A 22,703-nucleotide genomic window follows, 5' to 3' on the forward strand; every position below is an offset into this window, starting at 1 on the left:
ACTTGTCCGGGTTTCCTATTCTGCCTGGAGTTTCATGGCTGTTTTGTCCAAGTTGAAGAGAGCAGCAGCGGTATGAGCTGACGCAGGGGTGAGGCTGGCTGGAGCTGGGCCCGCTCCGCCTCCTTAGCTGTCAGACCCTGGCAGGTGACTCCACTTTCCTGACCCTCCCCCTCCTCCTCGTGGGGAGAATCATACCCACCTCAGAGAGGCCGGGCGAGGGTTAGTTAGGTCACATGTCGAGTGCTGGCTTTTCTTGAGACCACTTATTTAAAGATATGAAAAAATCTTGTTTTGTGATGTCATTCTGCTAAATTATTAAGTTGCCTAAAAATACCAATTAATAAATTTTAGAGTCCATTTTTCCTATATTTACCTTAAAATGCCATTTTTATTCCTGTTGTAGGTGCTGGAGATCAGAATTTATTTACCTCTATTTATCCGACGCTCTCCCAGCAGCTTCCAAGAGAACCAATGGAATGGAGAAGGTATGGTGCCTCTGGTTTTCGCTGCATCTCCCTCCTCGTTTTGTAGGCATTTGTGTGAGCAAGTGAAGTAGTAAGAGTTAAAGGCTAAGTTCTCAGGAAACTGAGTGGAGCCACGTAATTGTGGACCTTCTTCTCTAAGGAATGTGTTGATTTTCTTGACAAGACATAGGATGGTAGAAATGGGACACTTCTTCTGAGCTGAAGGCCCACTTTTGTAGGAATGGTTTCTGATTCCTCATGGCATTTTGGAAAGGAGACGCACACTCCGATTCCACATTAGAGCATGTGCCTCTGTCTGCTGTCTTATGAGACCTTCTCTCTGCCCTGACCTCCTGGCTCTTCTCTTAAGGGTGAGAAAGTGCACAGAAAGATGTTACTTAAAAATTATGAAGGAGGGGCTTCCTTGGTGGCACAGTGGTTAAGAATCCGCCTGCCAATGTAGGGGACACGGGCTCGAGCCCTGGCCCGGGAAGATCCCACATGCCAAGGAGCAACTAAACCCGTGCGCCACAACTACTGAGCCTGCGCTCTAGAGCTCGCGTGCCACAACTACTGAGCCTGCGTGCCACAACTATTGAAGTCCACACACCTAGAGCCCATGCTCTGCAACAAGAGAAGCCACTGCAATGAGAAGCCCGCACACTGCAATGAAGAGTAGTCCCTGCTCGCCGCAGCTAGAGAAAGCCCGCGCACAGCAACGAAGACCCAACACAGCCAAAAATAAAAATTAAAAATAAATAAATTTATTAAAAAAAATTAGGAGGGAAACCAGATCAATCCTCCCGTTTGCCCTGTTGTTTGTAATTGTTCCTCTAATGACTTGTCCTGAGGAAATAATTGACTTTGAATTATCTTACTGGAAGACTAATTTCTGGTAAGATTAGATATTATTTGTAGAAAATGTTTGGATTGTGACTTGTTAATACTGGTAATCTGATTTTAACCAAGGTGTATGAAGAATTTCCTGTTGTTACTCATGTTCATGTAATTCTGATTCTTGCTATGTTATTCCTTTCTGATCACCAGTTTGTAATCTACTAACTTGAAGAGTTAACATTCTAGATGACTTACCCGGGCTCTCTGTTGAATCTAGTCTAATTTTTGTGCCCGATTATAGTGTTACAAGGAATGTATTTAATTACCTACATGTAATATGAAGAGTGTACAGAATGTGGGAGAATTCTCTTACAGAAAAATTATTCAACGTCTCAAGAGGCCCAGTGCTGTGAATGAGAGAAAATAGTCCAGCAAACGGAAGAGTTTAATACCTGAAGAAATGGAGTAATCTGTAAAGGGTTTCCAATAGTATACGTTATTTAAACATTCAGAAAGATAGAAGAAACAGGAAAGGGGGTTATGAGGAAAAAAATGAAATAGAGACACTGCATAGATTTAACATGTATTTTCATCTCTTCACCTTCTTGAAAACTAAATGAGAAAAGAGAATGAGAAATGTTCAAGGACAGAGGAGGGCAGAAGTGGCAGCAGCAGAGACGTGGACGCCTCTCTGGGAGAAGGAGGATGGACAGAGGAATAGGAGGGAAAGCCGAGCCCTTGTGTCTGCAGAGGTGGCTCCCTGAGAAGCAGGCGAGTCCCTGACAGGTGATAGGGCCCCGGGGCCCAGGACCTTGGTAGGCGAGGGGTAGAAAGGGCCTGGGCAGGGTTCCCTCTGCCGTGTGTGTGTGTGTGTGTGTGTGTGTGTGTGTGTGTGTGTGTGTGTGTGTGTGTAAAGCTCTTTAGTACTACTTGACATGTTAAAGTGTATATATATTTACTTTGATAAAATTTTAAATTAATTGATTAGATCTTGGGGGGAAAAGATTGAAGCAGAAACTTTACTTGATGCAGTGAACTGCTGTGTAGCTGAAAAGCAAAGTAGTGAGTTGGGAGATTGCGCTTGGAAACTCGAGTCGAATGCTGAGAGCTGGAGTTGGAGGCGTGAAAGGAGAGCTGAGCCGCGAAGGCCAAGTCCAGAAGTTTCAATGTCCCTGTAGAAGATGCTTCAGAAGGAGAGTATAGAGAGGGCGGAGCACAGACGATACTTGGAGAACTGGCATCAAAATTCTTCCAGCAGTGAGTTCGGGGATTGCAGGGGCCGCTGAATGTCAAGCAGAATGAAGACAAAACAAAGCAAACAAAAAGCCACGCCAAGCAACCGGGAGAAAAGAAAAAGCGCATCTGCAGCCTCTAAGAGCATTTAAAGTGCAGCATGAAATGCAGCATTGAAGCAGGGCCTGGAGGGCAAGCACCTCTGAATCTGGAGTTCTGTATTGCTCATACTCATACAAGCGGGAAGACTGCCTCAGCCTCCCCCGGGCCTTGGGAGAGACAGGATGCCAGCTGGGCCCAGGATGGCCGGGGGCCCTGAACTGCCACTCTGGCCGCGTGGCGCCACACGTGTTCTCTCCAGGGTGCTGTTCACGTCGTATATTTGCTGCTTGCCACCGGATGGAGATCGTTGGGAAACATTTTCAGACATGTATGATCAGAAACTGTGCTACTCTCTGTGAACTAATTAAGGAATGTATCTCAAGAAAAAGGAAAATGAACCATGAATTCACAGGATAAAGGAAGCAGCGGCCAGCAAGCAAGTCATAAGTGCTGTGCTGCACTGTGGTGTCAGTGCTTCTACGAATCAAACGATCTAAAATGTCAGATTGTGGAGGGAAGCAGAGAGCAGACAGTGCACTAGCTTTGTCTTGTTCAAGGAGAGGCAGACGTTTACTGCAGTCTTTGAGAGGGAAATGTAAGTTTATGCATGTTAAAAATTAAAATGTAACCAACAGCAGAAAAGAAATAGATGGTTAAGCTTTCAAACTAACAGAGAAAAAGGAAACTTGATTAATCTCTCAAAGGATAGAAAAAAATAGCCTGAAATAGAAAATCCACAAGTTCAAGCATAATCACATTAAATTTGGTTGGTTTCAGCTTATTAATCACCGACACTCCTTAGATTGGATAAAAAGCACAAAATCCAGCTATAGATATTTAAAAGAGATACAACTACTAGAGGTGAAGAATAGAGGTATGGAAAAAAGATGTATGTAGCATAATTTATTTCTACAAGTACAATAAAAACAGCACCCATGCCCTCTGATAGCCGTAGATTAGATGAGCGCAGCTTGTGGGATTGCTCTGTGTGTCCTTTGTTCTTGGGTTGAGAAAACATGGAGGAGGGTGGTTACCACTATTTTATTTATGCTACGTGAACGAAACCTGTTCTTTTTCACCAGACAGTTCTCTTTTTTGGATAATACGGTTTGTCACAAAAGTATTAGAGCAGTTTAAAGCTTTGATAGCTTCACACAGCACTTTTGACAATTGGGAGACTCTTATCTTCTTTTATAGTGACTGTAGGTTAACATCCATTTTTCCCAGAAGTCGGTGTTGCAAGCAAAGTAAAGCCGACAGATTTATGGGGAGCCTTGACATGTCCATGTGGGCTGTGTTTAAATAAGTTACAGCGTCTTTTCGGATAGCGTATGTAATCGCTACAGTTCAGGCTTAGTGCCCTATCTGTACTTCTGAACTCATAGATGTGATTAAATTGTTGTTGTCGTTTTCTGCTTTTCTTTCTGCTAAACATTCTCATTTTTCTCAGTGACTTGTTAAAAATTGTTTATAGGTCCTATGGCCGAGCTCCAAAGATGATTCACCTGGAATCTAACTTCGTTCAATTCAAAGAGGAGCTGCTGCCCAAAGAAGGAAACAAGGCTCTGCTCACATTCCCCTTTCTTCACATTTACTGGACGGAATGCTGTGTAAGTATCATTTAAAGGGAAAGTTACAAGAACGTGTCTTGGAATGGGGTTAAGTTTCAGAGGTCTGGGTTTTGCCAAGACAGCTATACTTTTTGAAATTTACTTTTTAATTTTAATTTTTTGGTAGTCTTCTCTTTTCTCCATCCTTCAGCCAAGGATGTGGCTTTGCCGTGGCCTATTTTCTGCTCTGGCCCAGCGCGGGGCACTCGTGGTGATCACCAAATATAGTCTTACTTGTGTTTCCAGTTCTTGTGAGCCATCTCACTGTAGCCTAGTGGGCACTAGGTCTTTTTAATATTTACTTTCAGCTTTGTTTTCATAACACCCTGTACTCAGCTTTGTTTTCATAACACCCTGTACTCACCATCATGACAGTTACTGTACTTACAAATCCTTGTTTGTCTCTGGTTCTGGTTTGCGGGCTCTCTGGGGGCAGGGGACTGTGTCTCCTAACTCACGATCCGTGTCTGGTGCAGGAGGCGCTCTGGGACGCCCATCGAGTGAGGGACGCTGCAGCTGCGGGCACTGTGGCCTTCACTCGTACTTGGCAGTTCTGTGTTTGTGAACCCATTCTTGATGGAATTATTGTTTCATGAACGAATAGAAAATTCTGTGGGTCATTTCTTCCTGTCTGTTTGACTCTAATAAAACAAGCATTTAGCAGTATACAAAATACGTAAATCGTTACATGCTGTGACATTTTAACTTGAAACTGAGGATGCAGAAGTAGTTTTTCTAGTTTTAATGAGAGAGGACTCAGAGCTCACACCTGTTCTCCCCTTCACCCCGTGCGCCTTTTGCCTTTGCTGACCTTGCTTTGTAGCCTTTCCCAGTGGAGTCACGTGGGATGTGCTTCCTCCCGAGGACAAGTGTGATAGCACATGTGAGATGCTGTCCACCAGGGGAGCTCGTTGGAGACTTGGCGCCCAGGGTTTTTATTGGACCGGGCACATAGGCAGCCTCCGCCTGACACACAGCAAAACTCCAGGGGTGGCTAGACTCCTGGGGGAATGCAGATGTTCAGCATAAGCCATGTTGTTTGCACAGTTTATGCCCAGGGAGGCACCCCTATCACACAGTCACGGGAACCCCTCCAAACTCCAGACCAGATTTAGCCCCCAGTGATGATTCTTCCTGCACCAGTCATTACCAAGGCTTGCACATACCACTTCCCCCCAATTTATCAGTCAGCGCTCTACTCTGGGGAAGAGCCTGTGTGGGCTTCTGTTTTATTTAGTGCTTTATAGTCAATTATCCTTATTATTTTGGTGTTCAAGTTGTCCCAGATTTGGCCAGCGAGAGTCACTTCAAGCTGGCTCCTATGCCTTTTGAGCACTTCCTAGCTTTCTGGTACAGCAAGGTGTTCTGGGTTCTTGTCCCTTTGCTACCCTTGTGCTGGAATCAGCCATTTTTTCACAGAGCCCTGGTTCCCTGGCACTGTGGGAGGGTCCCCGCTTCTATGCCTTTTGACTACACGGGGCTAGGGAAGCACGTGTCTTAGAAATCATGAGTTGATACTGATGCCTCTGATTTTAGCCTCTAACCCCACAGGGCTCTTTCTTGCCTTACCCTGTTCCGTGTTTATGTCTACCCTGGCTCTGACGCATCAACACATTCCCTCACCTGCTCAGTCCTGCAATATGCATAGCGTAGTTTCAGAATTGCTACACCTGTGCTACAGCCAGAAACAAACCTGCTATGAAGAGTGCAGACTTTGTTTGCAGTTCGTGCTTTCCCTAGACTGACAGTCCGCATTCGTACCTGGTCGGGCTGGTCCTTTCCCAGGGGTCATTCTCTTCAGTGTTTGCCTAGTTGCTCTGGCATGTTTATTTTTCCACATGGATTTTAGTATCAAATTACTTTTCTAAGTATTTTACTTTTTAGTTGCTATTGTCAACGGGGTTTTCTCTCCCATTGTATCTTCTAGTTGGTTATTTTTTTTGTATATGAAGACGTTGATTTTTTTTCATGTTAACCTTACTGGATTCTTTTATTGTTTGAGTTAGTTTTATCATTGGTTCTCTAGGCCCCAAAGTCTAGGGTTTTCCAGATACCCTATCCTGTCACCTGCAGAGTCTTGTTTCTTCCTTTTCAATTCTTATGCCTCAAATTGCTTTTCCTGTTGTAAGACATTGTCTGGTAGCAGCGGAGACAGTGGGTATCTTTTCCTTGTTCCTGACTTCAGTGGGAATGCCTGTGGTGTCTCCCCACAGTAGGGCGCTGGCTATGGGAATAAGGTAAATTTGAGTGAGTGTGTGAAGGAACTTGCATCCGTTCCTATTTTCTCGAGGGTTTTTATTAGGAATACACTGTTGAATCCTGTTAAAGCCTTTCTCATACCTGGTGGAGATAATCATGATTTTTCCCACTTATATCTACTAATTTGTTGAATTACATTAATGGGTTTCTAATTATTGAACCATACTTGCATTCCTGGTATATTCCACTTGGTCAGAGTATTATTTTCTTAATGTGGTATTGGCGTCTGTTCACATTATTTAGGATTTTTTGCATGTATCAATATATTCACAAGTGATTGGTCTATAACTTTTTTTTCTGCTGTGTTTATCAGGTTTAGGTATCAATGTTATACTTGATTCATAAAAATAACTTGGAAGTTTTTGTTTGTTTTCTCTATCTGAAACAATTTACGTAGCACTAGTACTATCTGGTCTCTAGGGTTTGCTAGAGTTCTCCTGAGAAACCATCTGGACCTGGTACTTTCTTGTGGAATAGTTCCTTGATCACTTTCTGTGTCCCTTCCATGGAAATTGATCTGTTTCAGCCATTTGTCAATTTTGATAAACTATATTTTTCTTAGAAATTATACATTTCAGTTTAAAAATTTTTTTTCATTGAGGTGTATGAAGTGGTCTTTTTTCAACTTTTAAAATATGCTCTGGGGCTTCCCTGGTGGCACAGTGGTTGGGAGTCCGCCTGCCGATGCAGGGCACACGGGTTCGTGCCCCGGTCCGGGAGGATCCCACATGCTGCGGAGCGGCTGGGCCTGTGAGCCATGGCCGCTGAGCCTGCGCGTCCGGAGCCTGTGCTCCGCAGCGGGAGAGGCCACAACAGTGAGAGGCCCGCGTACCGCAAAAAAAAAAAAAAAAAAAAATGCTCTGTGTCAATAGTTATTTCCCCATCGTAAATTAGTTGTTTCTCCCCCCCCGCAGAGAAACAGGAGTTTTATTTATTAATCTGATATACTATTAGCATGTTTTCTATCTCATTAATTTCTGCTTCCATTTTTATTATTTCCTTCCTTTTGTTTTCTTATAGTTTACTTTGTTCTTTTCCTAGTTTTTTTAAGTTGGGAATGCATTTATTTTCATTCTAAACTTTTTTAGTGATATAGGTCTTTAAAGATGTAAATTTAAATATATTCCCGTGTTCTGTTACTATTTTTCAGAAATTCTCTATTTTCTGTTTGTATCGCCCCTTACGCTCAATAGTTTAACAGAAAGTTTTTTAATCTCCAGAAGGAAGTTTAAAAATTTTTTCACGTTAACATTTCTAATTTTATTGCATTGTGATTAGAGTGGTGTTTTCAATATTTTCTGCTATTAGGAAAATTTTTTTTCTTTCTGACCTAATAAAGTCTTTCTGGATGTTCCATGTGTGCTTGAGAATGTATTTTCTTTGTTTTTAGATTGTAATATTAAATATGTACCCATAAGAGCTTGTACTGATTATGTTGTTGAAGTCATTTATATTTTGTTTTGTCCACTTGATCTATCTTTAACTGACAGTGTGTATGTTAAAGTCTTCTATTATTAGAATGTTTCTATTTCTCCTGCATCTTCTGTAGTTCTGTTTTATATAGGTAGTTGATGTATTATTTAGTGCATGAATATTAATAACTATTATAATCTTTATGGAGTGAAATATGTCATCAAAAACATGGTTTCTGAGTAGTGTTTCATGTTTAGGAAGGCCTTGTCTATCTGAAGATAGTAACTGATTTTCTCCTATGTTTTCTTTTAATATTTTTATAATTGTGTTTTATATTTGGATCTGTATAGCTTCAAGTTATTTTTGTATATGATAGGAGCAGTGTGGGTTCAGTGTCTAATTTGTTGTCTAAATGGGGAGCAACTTGACCTAATATCATTTCATAATAGTCTACCTTTTCCCCACTTACTGAAAATGTCAACTTTAATTAATTAATTTTTATTTATTTATTTATATTTTTTGGCTGCATTGGGTCTTCGTTGCTGCACGCAGGCTTTCTCTACTTGTGGCGAGCAGGGGCTGCTCTTCATTGGGTTGCACTGGCTTCTCATTGTGGTGGCTTCTCTTGTGTGGAGCACGGGCTCTAGGCACGCTGGCTCAGTAGTTGTGGCACACGGGCTTAATTGCTCCGCTGATGTGAGATCTTCCCAGACCAGGGATCAAACCCATGTCCCCTGCATTGGCAGGCAGATTCTTTTTTTTTTTTTTTTTGCAGTACGCGGGCCTCTCACTGCCGCGGCCTCCCCCGTTGCGGAGCACAGGCTCCGGACTCTCAGGCTCAGCGGCCATGGCTCACGGGCCCAGCCGCTCCGCGGCATGTGGGATCTTCCCGGACCGGGGCACGAACCCGTGTCCCCGCATCAGCAGGTGGACTCTGAACCACTGCGCCACCAGGGAAGCCCCTGGCAGGCAGATTCTTAACCACTGCACCACCAGGGAAGTCCCATCACCTTTATTTTAAAGCAGAATCCTTTATGCACAATATTCTGGACACATCAGTTCTATTGATCATTGTCTGTTCTATGCCTGTACCAGACTTTTAATTACATTTAATTACATTTTTATAATATGTATTGATATCTGTCCTTTTAAAATAAATCTCTTGGCTGGCATGCATTTTCTCTTTCATATGAATTTTAGAATCCGATGGTTAGGTGTACAGATTTTATTTTCCAAAAATGTCTGTACCAGTATCTCCCATCCCACGTGTTCTTCTCTGCACGGCAGTGACACTCCTGCCATGAGAGCCTGGGTCTGTGTTTCCTCCAATGGAATCTGGGTGGGTCTGACTGGCAGAAGAGAAACTATGACTCTTGAGACTGTCCTAAAAGGGAATATATCTTTTGCTGCGTCCTCTTGCGATGCTTGCTGTCAGATCCCAGCCACCATTCTCAGAGGAAGTCAGTGCCCCTGTGGGAAGGCCATTTGGAGGTGTGCACTCCCAGCCCCAGCAGATGCTGTCAACAAGCTAGTGTCCATCAGCAGACATGTCATTGCCTTCTCTCTCCTAGCCTTCCAGTGCCACAGCTGACACCACGTGGGGCAGACGAGCTGTCCACCAAATCTCCAGGGTGCAGGTCTGTGAGCAAATCTCTGGACCACTGCGTATTGTAGTGGTTCGTTACAAAGCCATAGGTAACTGGAGCAGTGACTGAAAAGAAAAACGCAAAAGACTGAGGTGTTTTGATTGGGATTGTCTTGGAAAAGTTACACGTTCATCTGAGAAGAATTTTAATGATCATGAATCTTCTCCTCCGGGAACCTGGTTTGTTTCTCCATTCTTTATGGCTTTTTTATGTTTTCGTAGCGTGTCATAATGTTTTTCATAAAAGTCCTGCATTGTTTGCTGGGTGTAGTTTTTGTGGGCCTTATGGATGATGGTGTTCTGTTTTCCTTAAACTTGTTTTCTAGTAGGGAGCCTGTGGGGTTTTTTTGTTTTGTTTTAGTTTTTTTGTTTTGGTTTTTTTTGTTTGTTTTTGTTTTGTTTTTGGTTTTGGTTTTTTGTGGTACGCGGGCCTCTCACTGCTGTGGCCTCTCCCGTTGCGGAGCACAGGCTCTGGACGCACAGGCTCCGTGGCCATGGCTCACAGGCCCAGCCGCTCTGCGGCATGTGGGATCCTCCCGGACCGGGGCACGAACCTGTGTCCCCTGCATCGGCAGGCGGACTCTCAACCACTGCGCCACCAGGTAAGCCCTTTTGTTTTGTTTTATTGATAGTTTTTTAAAATTTTAATTTTAATTACTTACTTAATTAATTTTTTTGGCCGGGTTGGGTATTTGTTTCTGTGAGCAAACTTTCTCTAGTTGCGGGAGCAGGGGCTACTCTTCGTTGCGGTGCGTGGGCTTCAGTAGTTGTGGCACACAGGCTCAGTAGTTGTGGCACATGGGCTTAGTTGCTCCGTGGCATGTGGGATCTTCCCGGACCAGGGCTCGAACCTGTGTCCCGTGCATTGGCAGGCAGATTCTTAACCACTGCGCCACCTGGGAAGTTCCTATTGATAGTTTTGATTACCATCTGTTAAGAAAATTTTTTGGAGCAAGTTGACAATGTTTAGGAGTTTAGATTTAAAAGTAAAACTCTTTGTTATGTTATTCCACTAGTTGCTTTATGGTTTATAGCAGCGGTCCCCAACCTTTTTGGCACCAGGGACCGGTTTTGTTGACGACAGTTTTTCCAAGGACCAGGGGTGGGGTGGGGGGATAGTTCAGGTGGTGATGCGAGTGATGGGGAGCGGCAGACAAAGCTTCGCTCGCTCGCCCGTCGCTCACCTCCTGCTGTGTGGCCCGGTTCTTAATAGGTGCGGACCGGTACCAGTCCTTGGCCCGGGGGGTTGGGCAACTCTGGTTTATAGTATACACTGTAAGTTACACCTGTTTCCTTCAAGTCATATTATACTACTTGGGACATAGTTCCTTCCCTTTCCATACTTGTAACTCCCTTCTCCGGCTTGGAGAAGCCAGGCACTCATATCCTCCATATGTTTGCTTATTGGAATCATCGCTGCCTGTGAACCTTCTCCTGTCACCGCTGTCCTGCTGCCCTGTGGCGTGGGTGCCCCCCCGCTCTGGGGCTGATGCTCTGCTGGATCACCCGCTCCCCACCTCATGTGACCCATGACCCGCCTCGGAGGCCCTGTTTGCCCTGCTTGTCCTGGGACACCCCAAGCCAGCCCCCAGTCCTTCGTCATCTGCGCTGTGATGCCCTCCTCACCTGGCTTGACTCTGGTGCCGAGGCGGCTGCTCCCCACTAGGACCCCCTCGTCCCCCTTCCTTCCCTGTGATGGCGTCTTCCTCTCTTGGCTGTGGTTTCCTGAGAGACCCTTAACCTCAGTGGCTCAGCTTGGGTTCCTCTTCTGCAAAGTCAGTGAGTCTTTTTAGGAATGTTTGCTGTTTGCTCACCGTCGTGAGTGACGGACTGGGTTCTGTCCTTCCGATTCCACCAGAACTTTGGGGGACTCTGTCCAGCCGGCCGCTCAACGAGGCCTCTTCCCGAGAGTCCCCACAAGCTGCCCCAGAATGTCCCCAGGAGAGGGGCTGGTGTCCCCTTGGGGTGCGGCCACCTCTCCTCAGTGTGGATTCTGGTGAAGGGTGCCCTGAACTGGCCCCGGGACGGCCTTGGAGCTTGTCAGGGCTCCTCACCGCCCCTTGTCCGCCCTGCGATTTGTGTCTGCGCCTTGATTTTAAAGCTGCCGGCCTCTGTGGCTGCAGCCCCCTGGCCTTTTGGTTTCACTTTCCAGGCGTCATGCATCTGGGTTTCGACAGACACCAGCATTGTAAAATCTAAGCTTCCAGTCCTAAGCACTGCCATTGCATGGAAAATACGCAGTATATGTGTATGTTATTGTTTGATATTAATTCACAGAAATGAGATTTTTGCAGGATGGTTTTCCTTTTAATTTTTAACCCAGAGATGTTTTTCAGATTGTACTTATTTCAAATTTAAACTGAGGACATAGCAGTTTAAAAAATTTTTAAGTACTGCCTTTTGGAACTTTTCACTTATTAATTAAACGAAAGGAGGGACTTGATACAGAATTTGAGATTTAACTCGTTCATGGATCAATCACGAGTGTTACTCGAGAGAGACTAAAAAATCCAGAGAAAATATAAGCAGGATAGTAAGGAATCTTTCTATTAAAAGAGGGGAAAGCATGTATTTAGACAGTAGCTGCTAAGTATAGTTTCCAGAGGTTTTTAAGTGCCTGATATTGAAATGAGTTAAGCATCTTGGTTTTTTCACTCTGAATCTGCTTAGTGGATTTATGGAGCGTAACGTCAGTTGTAAATAGAGTTACAAAGCAAGGAACACTTCTGTTTCCCTGCTTCTCCCTGGGAGAGAACCGAGGCTCGCCTCGTTGGCGTTCGCGCAGGCGGGGTGCGCTCTTTAGCAGGCTGGTGTGTGGTGCTCTGAGTCAGGAGCAGCTTTGAGTGTTAGGCCCAGGCCGGCTCCCCTATCGCTCCATGTGAATGAGAACAACTTTCAAAAGCCCTAGAGTGTCCTCTTTACTCGGGTTCGCCTCTGAAGCTGCCTTGCCCCTGACGTGGCCTGCACGTGGCACTGAGGTTAGAGTGGTTCTGAGGGCTCCACAGCCACTCGCCTCTCCCATCAAGGCGGGGCTGTGACCGTGTTGGGACCCTGTTGTGCTTGGGCCCATGGCCTCTGGCCCTGCAGACCTGGGTTTTAAAGTCCCAACTTAGTTAGCAGACTGTGTTGCTGTGGGCAGCTTGCTCGGCCCTTGCCTCTCCACCTCTTCCTCTGTAACGCTGGAAGACCTCCCCCGGCGTCCCTGGTCTTGGGGACAGCGCACACCTGGGGTGTGGTGTGAGCCTGCCCAGAGTGCCAGCAGCCGGGACCAGCGCCGGGCTTTCTGTGCAGCGTCCCCATCCCGGAGCAGGAAAGCGCGCTGTCTTCTGTTATTGGACACATTTGCCATATACACTAAAGGATATTAATTAACCTGCTTTCACAGTGAATTCTTTATTTTCAGGATACTGAAGTGTATAAAGCTACAGTAAAAGACGACCTCACCAAGTGGCAGAATGTTCTCAAAGCTCATAGCTCTGTGGACTGGTTAATAGTGGTAGTTGAAAACGACGCCAAGAAAAGAAACAAAACCAACATCCTGCCCCGGACCTCTATTGTGGACAAAATAAGAAACGATTTCTGTAATAAACAGAGTGACAGGTAAGTGTATGCTTCATTTCACCTCTTTGGGCTGATGTCTGGATGCTACAGTTTACTGGCTTCCGGGTGGTAGTAAATATTTGCTGTGTGAGCACCTGTCCGATGCCTGACACTTGAGCATGTGATGGGTGCTGAGGAGAAGACTAGGTCCCTCTCCTCGTGGAGTTCCTGGCCGGCTGGCGAGAAGCTCTGAACAGTCATCTGCAACGGGTTACCTGGCCGGGAGGCCCCGAGGCCTGGTGACCGTGGGAGAGACCACGGTGGGTCCCCTTGGAAGGCCGGCGATGGGTGTTAGCACAGGAAGGGCTCTGAGAAGTCTGCAGCCTGTGTACAGCAGGCCATTGGGCGTTTCTTGGTGCTGGGACCCTGTGTTTTGTTTACCTTAACACCTAGTAAGAGCTCCTTAAGACAGAAGTAGTTATAAAATGCTGGTTTAGTCTTCCTCAGAAACTCTAAAAGGGAACCTGAGACTTTGGTGGCTACTTCAGCACCTGGACTTACTTTCCCCTCTTGCTCAGCCGTGTCTGCGCCCTGTTCTCTCCTGCTGGTAGCTCACTTCCTGTCTCTTGAGGAAGTGAAGAGTCCATGCCTCGCTGTGCCGGCCAGTGCATCTCAGCACCTGGCCAGTTTAGTCTGTATCTGGCAGTTTAGCACTCGAGGCGCTGGGGATGCGGTGGTGAGCCTCGTCCCTGCTCTGATACTGCGTGGTCTAGCGGCAGGGGCGGGCATTACTTCACACCCAAGTCATCACACTTGTGGTCACTGCAGTGGCAAATGCTCAGACAGAAGGTTCCAGAGTGCGGCAAGAGCTGGGAGGAGGGGAGCGGGCCTGCTCTGGGGGCTAAGAAATGAAGGACGTGCGAGGAGTTAAGGGAAGAGATCCTGGGTGTGTGCGGCCAGGAGTCCCAACCAGACCCTGCCACGTGGCTGCCACTTGACCACATCCTGTGTCAGGTCCACCTGATGAGCTGACAGTTCTCCGGGGAGGGAGCCACGTGTGGGCTTCCTTTCTGTGTCCCACACAATGCTGGGTGCACAGTCATGTTCAGACCTGCTGTATTTGAAGTTTGAGTTCGATGGTTGAGCTTACACTTCATCTTAGGGAAATCTCACTCAATCTGGACTTCCGGGGATTTTTTTCTGTGGTCTGTTATTCATACATTAGTTATCTCAAAGGAATCAGTTTAACATTCTGCTAGGTGCTCCATTACTGAGTGTCCTTTTCCTCTCTGTGGTTAGGTGTACTAACATTTTTGTTCTGAAAGAAGAGTGGACGGCCGTAAGGCCTGTAGGGAAGAGAGCAGCTTTACCATCTGAGGGGAAGTGGGCCACAGGGAATGCTGAGACGGGGGGAGCCCAAAGTCAAACCCGAATGGCCTCTGAGTGGTGTTTTTTTGTTTTGTTTTGTTTTTTAATTAATTAACTTACTTATTTTTTGGCTGCATTGGGTCTTTGTAGCTGCACGCGGGCTTTCTCTAGTTGTGGCGAGCAGGGGCTACGCTTTGTTGCGGTGTGCGGGCTTCTCATTGCGGTGGCTTCTCTTGTTGCGGAGCACGGGCTTCTAGGTGTGTGGGCTCAGTAGTTGTGGCGCAGGGGCTTAGTTGCTCCGCGGCATGTGGGATCTTCCCAGACCATGGCTCGAACCCGTGTCCCCCGCATTGGCAGGAAGATTCTTAACCACTGCACCACCAGGGAAGTCCTTGAGTGGTTTTTAATATAACAAAAGAAATCATATTTGTTTGGGATTTTGTTAAGTAAATAAATTGGTACTAATGGGGTGTGTTAGTCTAAGCTTACGAAAAGTTCAAATTGTGTAATAATTTTTTTGAAGTGCTTATTGATTGTTTTTGTCTACGTTATAATTTTATCTAATTTCCAAAAGTATGTTTCTGCTAGGCCCATTTAAAACTAACTTGCTTTTAATGATTATTCTTTATACAAAAAATTTAACTTACTAAAATTTTTAGCATTTCATCTTCAGTATTTAGAGATGCCTTCTAACATTTTGATTTTCATGAATTTGCAAAGCCACCTTTGACAAGTCTGTACTTAAAAGTATAGATTTCACTTAATACAGAATGTTTTCTTTGAACAGTAAATGTATTTCTACACTATTATTGTTAGTTAGTATATAGTAGTCCATAGTATTAATGCACTATAAGTTATTTATACAGTCCTCCACTGGACTTATAAGTTATTGCTTACTTATTATTATAAAATTGTAAACATCATTCTAGCTCAGATGTTATCTACATCCTTAATTATTTCCTTAGGATAACTCTCTAAAAGGAAAATTGCTTGGTGAAAGTTTTTGTGCATTTTCAGGCTTTTGCTAAGTGTTGCTGAAGCAGAGGGTCGTGTGTTAATTGTCTGTGCCAGCAGCGTCCCCGTGACTGGTGGAGACCCCAGCCTGGAGCTCCTTGCCATGCAGCCGCATGCCATGTGGACGCTGCTCTACTCCAGCTCAGACTCCACCACGCCTGACTTGAGGAGCTGTTCTGGATTCTCCCTTTCTCAGTTAACTACGCTCGATGTGAATTTCTGAAGCATAGTTTGTTGTATTAATTAATAAGAGAAGAAGAAGATGTAGTAGAAACAGTAAATGTTGAAGGGCATAATAAGGGATAGAGAGTGTAATGAATATATTGTCTGATTGATAGGCACCAGGTCACTGAAGGAAAACATCGTTTTGGTGATTGGTGTTTGTGTCAGCTTCCTTTTTCATCTACCCCTTGTAGGTGTAGAGAACTCTGTGTCTGGTCAGGAATAAACAGGGATTATAATCCTTGAGAATGCCTTAAGGAGAAACTGCTGAGCTGATAGACCCTCGCAGCTCATATAGTGAATAAACACATGTGAGTCCTTTGAGGGAGGGGGCTTAGGAGTGAGCTGACTGGACCCCTTTATCTTTCAGGGGAAGAAACAGAATCTAGTGGGGATGGAATGACTGAATTAAAGCCGGCCACCGACTTAAAAATCTTCTTCTTGGTGCTGGTTACTCACCTGGTGGACCACCTAGACTATGGCTGTTTCACCCTGTGTCCACTGATTTATAATCCGTAGCTTTAGTCCTCCCTCCAAGAGGTATGATGGAGCTCAGAGAAAATGAAACTTAGAATCTGTTCATTTTGCTACTTGCTGGTAGTTCAGGTAAAATATTTACAGAGGAGGAGTGTTGAAACTCATAGCATCAATATTTAAAAGTTATTTCTGAGTTCAGATTTATTCATCTTTCTGAATTATTGTTATCAAGGATAAAGAAAGTTACCTTTTCCAGTCTCTCGGATGAATGTGCTGCCTTTTCCAAATCCATTGGAAACACTTGTAATTTTATGCCTTTGATATTTTTGCACCATGCGTACAAAGTCTTTTTGTAGTGAAATTGTATTATACCTACACGTTAAGCAATATCTTTCTAAGCCTTTATTTATGAAGTATTTATTAACGCTGGTCTCGAGGCGCTCACAGTCTGGTGGGAGAAACAGACCAGCAAAGAGAGGAGGCGTTTCCAGGGCGCACTGACTGCTGTGGTCGTGGAATCGCAGTGGGTCCAAGCGCAGAGCAGCAGGGGCGAGGCTGGGGGAGAGGTTCAGTGAGGGTGTGTCAGCTGAGCAAGGCTGTGCGGGGAAGGTGCTGGGTAAAAAGACGGGAGAGCATGAGAAGCTGAGTGGGCTTGAGCTGGAGATAGTAGGAACCAAAGCTGGACAACTGGGTTGGTCCGTGTTGTCATGGGCCTCGTGTGCCATGTGAAAACATCTAAATTTTAGTCTGTCAGTTGCAAGGAACCAAAAGGTTTTTGGAGGGGGCAGGGCAAATGGGGTTTGGGAACTGAGTGAGATACGATCAGCTTATTTTCCAGAGAGCCCTGGGGGCAGGATCTAAGACTCAAGACTCATCGTAAATCCCTCTCCCCCTTTCCAGTCCATTCTACAGCAGCACTCTTGGGAACAGCATTGACTGCTCATGTGGCATTAGATCAGTTCACGATGAAGCCTTTTCCCGATCTGATTTCTCACCACCTGCCTAATGTTTTCTACCCATTAAAGAAGGAAGGAAGGAAGGGGAGGGAGGATGCCAACCTGCGCCCCAGGAAAGTGGTAGCCGGGGGGGCAGCGGTTCTGTGCTTGCGGTGGTTTCTCCACAGTCCGTTCATCTCTCCACAGGTGTGTCGTGCTCTCCGACCCCTTGAAGGACTCCTCCCGAACTCAGGAATCCTGGAATGCTTTCCTGACCAAACTCAGGACATTGCTTCTTATGTCTTTTACCAAAAACCTAGGCAAGTTTGAGGATGACATGAGAACCTTGAGGGAGAAGAGGACTGAGCCAGGCTGGAGCTTCTGTGACTATTTCATGGTGCAGGTACTTGGCTGATTATATAGAACTAGGCTGTTTCCTTCTTCTCTCGTTCCCTTTCATTCTTTATGAATAAGGCAGCTCTCTTGGTAATTCATATTGACATAGTTTTTAAAACCAAAAGACAATACGGTAGGTAACAAATGATGCTTCACCCTCTTGGCTTCTTAAGCAGAGGATCAGAGAGGTCTGCTGAGTAATCATTCTGTCAGCTGCCTGCTGCTTCAGAGCTTGGCGTCTAGCCTTTTATGAAGTGGCCTTGTTCTCAGAGTCCTTCTGGTTTTGTTAGCGTCTCGGGCCTCCTGGGGTGTCTCCCGTGGACATGGCTTAGGCAGAGGAGTCCCAGCAGTCGTGATGATCCTGATGATAAAGACGTCCACTCTGTGCCTGGCGCTGTGATTAAATTATGACTTCCCAAGAACGTTTCCTCTGTAGTTTTGTTTTATAACCTTGGGTTCCAATAAAAGATTGTCTTAAGCTGGTTTCTTTACTCTAGTTTACAAAAGTATGGTCTGTAATCAACTCTTTCTCTCTTTTTAAAAAAAATTATTTATTTTTTATTATTATTATTTTTGGCTGCGTTGGGTGTTTGTTGCTGTGTGCGGGCTTTCTCTAGTTGTGTCGAGCAGGGGCTGTTCTTAGTTGCGGTGCACGGGCTTCTCATTGTGGTGGCTTCTCTTGTTGTGGAGCATGGGCCCTAGGTGCGCGGGCTTCAGTAGTTGTGGCTCGTGGGCTCAGTAGTTGTGGCTCGCGGGCTCTAGAGCACAGGCTCAGTAGTTGTGGCTCACAGGCTTAGTTGCTCCACGTCATGTGGGATCTTCCCAGACCAGGGATCGAACCCATGTCCCCTGCATTGGCAGGTGGATTCTTAAACACTGTGCCACCAGGGAAGTCTCAACTCTTTCTCTTTTAAGAAGAAAAGTCTTAAGAGAACAAAGTGATGTGTAATAGAGTAGTTTGGGGGAGGAGACCTTCTTAACACTGCGGAGTGATAAGAATGTTGCTCTTTGGGTTCCTTGTTCTTGTTTACCATGTTTTGACTGAAAAAGTGTAATTTTCATATTTAAACATCACTTGTATATTAATCACTGAAGAAATAATGCATTTTGAATAAATAAAAGACCAATTCTCATTAGAAATTTTGAAGTTTATCTCTTATTCTGATGCTTCTGTCTTAGTGGTATTTGGATGATTTTGGTCACTTAAGGGAATTTGAATGTGTTCATAATTCCCTGTATGATTGATCAATGACAGATCTTTCAGATTTCCCTGTCTCTTTACCCTTCAAGCTTATTAAACTTATTTTTTAAGAGTAACAAACCAGGAAAGAGGGAGTCTAAATGAACCCAGTGGTGCTGGTTTAGAATCAGTGTGAACCCATGGTTGGATGGCTGCTGGCTAGATAGAGTCACAAATACAGAGGTACGTGTAGGTGAGGGTTAATGCACACACACATATTTCCTTGCTGTCCCCTCTGATGGGGCCCAGAAAAAATGACACCTCAGTAGCAATGAACACACTCGGTGCCAAGATCTTGGTTTCTAAACTGCATTCTCCAATAAAAGGTGCCAGGGCTCCGTGGAAGTGGTTGATTCCAGGGCTGGTGTAGGGAAAATACAGTATCGTGTAGAACCAGAAAGTTAAGAGGTGCACAAGGAAGGTGGAGGTCTGTCAGCGGAAGGTATGCACCACCTCCAGGAGCCCCCTCAGTGGCCAAAGTGGGAGCAGTTTGTGCAGCAGAATAAGTACTAACAGACTTGGGTTTCAACCTGTGGGGTAAAATTCATGTCCATGAGTCTATATAGATATAAATAAATAGGTAATTGGAGGGAAGATTCTGCTCCTCCGTACAGCAGAATTCTACTGAAAACGTGTGTGTCTGGGGGCAAGGGAAGTACCGAGGACGAGAGGCTGACCAGTCAGGCCCAGTCTGCTGGTGGGTCACGCAGAGACTCCGGGGATCATGTTGGTCGTTCCCTGCTTCTTTCTGGTCTTCTCTCTGTGTGTGCATAAATGTTGACATGTGTGGTCATTAAATTGATCTTTTCTTGGTATAGCACAAGCGTTATTCATTATGCTGCATGCTTTTCTCTGTTGTAATCTTTCATAGCTACTTGTTTCAAAACACTGATTTATATTTTTGCTTTTGTTTTTTAACTTTTTTTGGGTAAATAGGAGGAACTTGCCTTTGTTTTTGAGATGCTACAGCAGTTTGAAGATGCCCTGGTGCAGTACGATGAACTGGACGCTCTGTTTTCTCAGTATGTTGTCAACTTTGGTGCTGGGGGTGAGTAATGAAGTTTTAGAAACAAATTCTTTTCTCAACATAGCTTTCCCCACTTTTGAATAGTATGGAAGCTGCTGTTTATTTACCTAATGATTAAATCATCTTTTGTTGTTGTTTTTTAAAAAACATTGTATACAGTATATTCCCATGGTTCCTATAGGAAATGAAATGAGAATTAAGAATTAGTCACTTACACTTGTAGAAGAATCTTGAGGAATGAAAGTGTCTAAGAAGTTGTTTTTTAGATATGAAGTGTCATTTCTACAACCTACAGCTGGCTAGTGATGCTTCTGATTCTGTGCCTCCTTGCTAGCATAAGAGTGGGAATCTTTTTCTTCTGTTGAGAGGTTGTCTTTGTAATATGTGAGAGTTCATTACAGTGAGTCCTACATGACACCATTGTAAAGGGTGTTCATCTTCCTTTTAAACTTTTAAATGATGTCTTAAAGTCTTCTAAAAATACAAAACTAGCACAGTGACCCATATACAAAGAAAAAGTTTATAATTGTGCTCACTGTTCTTTGCTTGATATTTATTTTGAAGGAAACGGCATCATATTATCATGACCTTTGTCTGTAGCTTGTTGTTCTTCCTAACAGTCCATCACAGGCATCTCTTCAAGCTAACAGATCAGGTTCTCAGTTGTTTCTGACAAGAGCTGCAGAGTGCTTCATGGTGTGGATTCGTTAGACTTCGTTCAGCCCACTGGTGTTGGACATTTGGGTTGTTTCCGCTCTTGCTACCACAAGCAGTGCTGTGATAGACATCTTTGTTGGGGCTTCTTTTGAGAACCCTTGTCACAGTGTCTGAAGAAAGGCATGATTCCAAGGAGCGACCGTAGTGTCTGCTAGGAGACCTGTAGGAAGTGAGGTGCTGGGACAGTCAGCGTGGGCTGTGGGCACCGCCCTTGTTCTGGGAGTGATGAAATGTCACCCACTGAGTCCCACTCCAAAACAGTTTTTATGCAGTTCAGGTTTGGATCTCCTTACTTTGCTGAGACACAAACATAAGCATATAACCAAAGCAAAGTATTCACCAATTAAGTTTTAAAAATTTAGAAGAGGTAAAATTCCATTTCTTATATCTTACATATCCATATTATACATATATATCTCAGATAGCTCACATGTTTCTTACATTATGTGTTACATAATTTCTTTGTTCTCTCAGTTTTAAAATAAACCTGGGGCAATTTAAAACCAAAAGTAAGCCTGGACCAACTTTAGCAGCTAAATAATATTGTTCATTTTTGTTCATTCATACAACAGATACTTCCTGAGAGCCCACTCTGCGCCAGGCCCTGTTCTAAATACAGTAGGGAACAAAACAAAATTCCTTCTTTTATGGAGTTTACATGAAGGGGAAACAGAAACAGAAAAGCAAAAGTGTGACTTGAAGTCAGGTAGTGAGACTAGTAAGTGTGGCCTGCAGAAGAGGACACGGGTGCAGGGGTAGGGTGACGTAGGTGCTGTTTAGTGTCAGACAGATGGCCTGGGAGGCTCTCCGAGGAGAGGCCTGCCTGAAATGTGGGGGGAGCCAGGAGAGTGCTGGGGATGGGGGCCCCGGCAGAGGGGCCTGCTGGGGAGGGGACGCCTCGCTTAGTGGGCCCTGAATCAGCTGAGCCTGAGTTCAGATCAGTAAAGGATGCTCTGCTGTGTTTGGCACTTCAGCCATATGGTAACGTAAGTGTGCCAGCGTGAGTCACTTCCTGAAGAGAACGTAGAATTAGGTGGCTGTGACACCTCTCTTTTGGAGGGAGATGGGTAGATGAAAAGAATTTTCATAAAGATTGAGTGACTTGTTATTGTAGATTCTTATATTTATTTTAAGATCACATTTGAGTCTTAGGGCTGTAAGTTAAAATCGAGGAGTCTTATTGGAAATTTTTGACAGTTAAAGAATTTTTCTCCTCTGCTTCCTGCCACTACGTCTTCCTTGTGCCTGCCGTCCCTTCCTGTAGGAGCATGACTCAGGTATTGACATGGTTGAGTTGAGACAGGCGTGAGGCTTAGATAAGTCAGGAAAAGTGCGGAAATGAAGGAAGATGAGCCGCACAGCACACTCAGCATGCTCCCGCCCGCGCCTCGCCCCTCCTCCTGGGGCCGGCTGACCGCAGAGCCTGAGGTGTCCCTGACCCTCAGCCTGGCCGCCTCTGATTGCATCCTGACCTGCTCAGGACCTTCTGGGCCTGGTACGGCCTTGTGCCCCGTGGCCGACATCCTGTCCCCCAGTGCCCATCACTCGGTGCCAGGTACCCAGTGGGTGTCCTTGCGGTCACCACCCTGTCCCGCATCCCTAGACAGGGTCCCCGCAGACAGAGGGGTGGGCCGGCGCTTCGGGCCTATCCAGTAGCTGAGCCGCCTGTCGGTCCACTAGGGCTCACGGTCCCGCGCAGTGAGGTGGAGGAATCTGCAGTCAGCGCCTTTCACGATGTGTGTTTGTTTAGATGGTGCCAACTGGCTGACTTTTTTCTGCCAGCCGGTGAAGAGCTGGAATGGATTGATCCTCCGAAAGCCCATAGATATGGAGAAGCGCGGATTGATACAGAGGCAAGAAGCCACCCTGTTAGATCTGCGCAGTTACCTGTTCTCTCGCCAGTGCACCCTGCTCCTCTTCCTGCAGAGGCCGTGGGAGGTGGCTCAGCGCGCCCTAGAGCTGCTGCACAGCTGTGTGCAGGAGCTGAAGCTCTTGGAAGTGAGTGGTCTCTTTTCCCCATTTACCCGCTTCCTGACTGTTGGCGTAGAAAACGCGGAACCTTCCATCCCAGGCATTGAACTGTATGTGCTTAGGAAAGAGTTTTCTTTTTGTGAATGTCCTTAATTTTTACTATATTATTTGCATACTTACTCTTTACACTGATTAATTAATTGCTCGAAAATGTAATTTCTGCTCTCAACACG

General features: G+C 45.2%; 1 protein-coding gene across 7 annotated transcripts in view; it reads left to right on the top strand.

Annotated features, from left to right (window-relative positions):
* Positions 1-22,703, top strand: part of TRAPPC10 (trafficking protein particle complex subunit 10) — an 87,099-nt gene that overhangs the window by 26,270 nt on the left and 38,126 nt on the right. For 3 of the 7 annotated variants that reach the window (XM_079922534.1, XM_079922536.1, XM_079922535.1), the window contains exons 2-7: positions 404-485; positions 4,111-4,246; positions 12,967-13,163; positions 17,327-17,522; positions 19,692-19,803; positions 22,250-22,497. In XM_079922534.1, the coding sequence (XP_079778660.1) occupies positions 404-485; positions 4,111-4,246; positions 12,967-13,163; positions 17,327-17,522; positions 19,692-19,803; positions 22,250-22,497 (971 nt within the window). Of the gene's footprint in view, positions 1-403; positions 486-1,957; positions 2,088-2,907; positions 3,511-4,110; positions 4,247-12,966; positions 13,164-15,488; positions 15,681-17,326; positions 17,523-19,691; positions 19,804-22,249; positions 22,498-22,703 lie in introns of those variants that run through there. The other 4 variants (XM_079922540.1, XM_079922538.1, XM_079922537.1 and 1 more) reach the window with 4 other exon arrangements.

The sequence above is a fragment of the Stenella coeruleoalba genome, assembly GCF_951394435.1.
Source record: "Stenella coeruleoalba genome assembly, chromosome: 5".
NCBI lineage: Eukaryota > Metazoa > Chordata > Mammalia > Artiodactyla > Delphinidae > Stenella > Stenella coeruleoalba.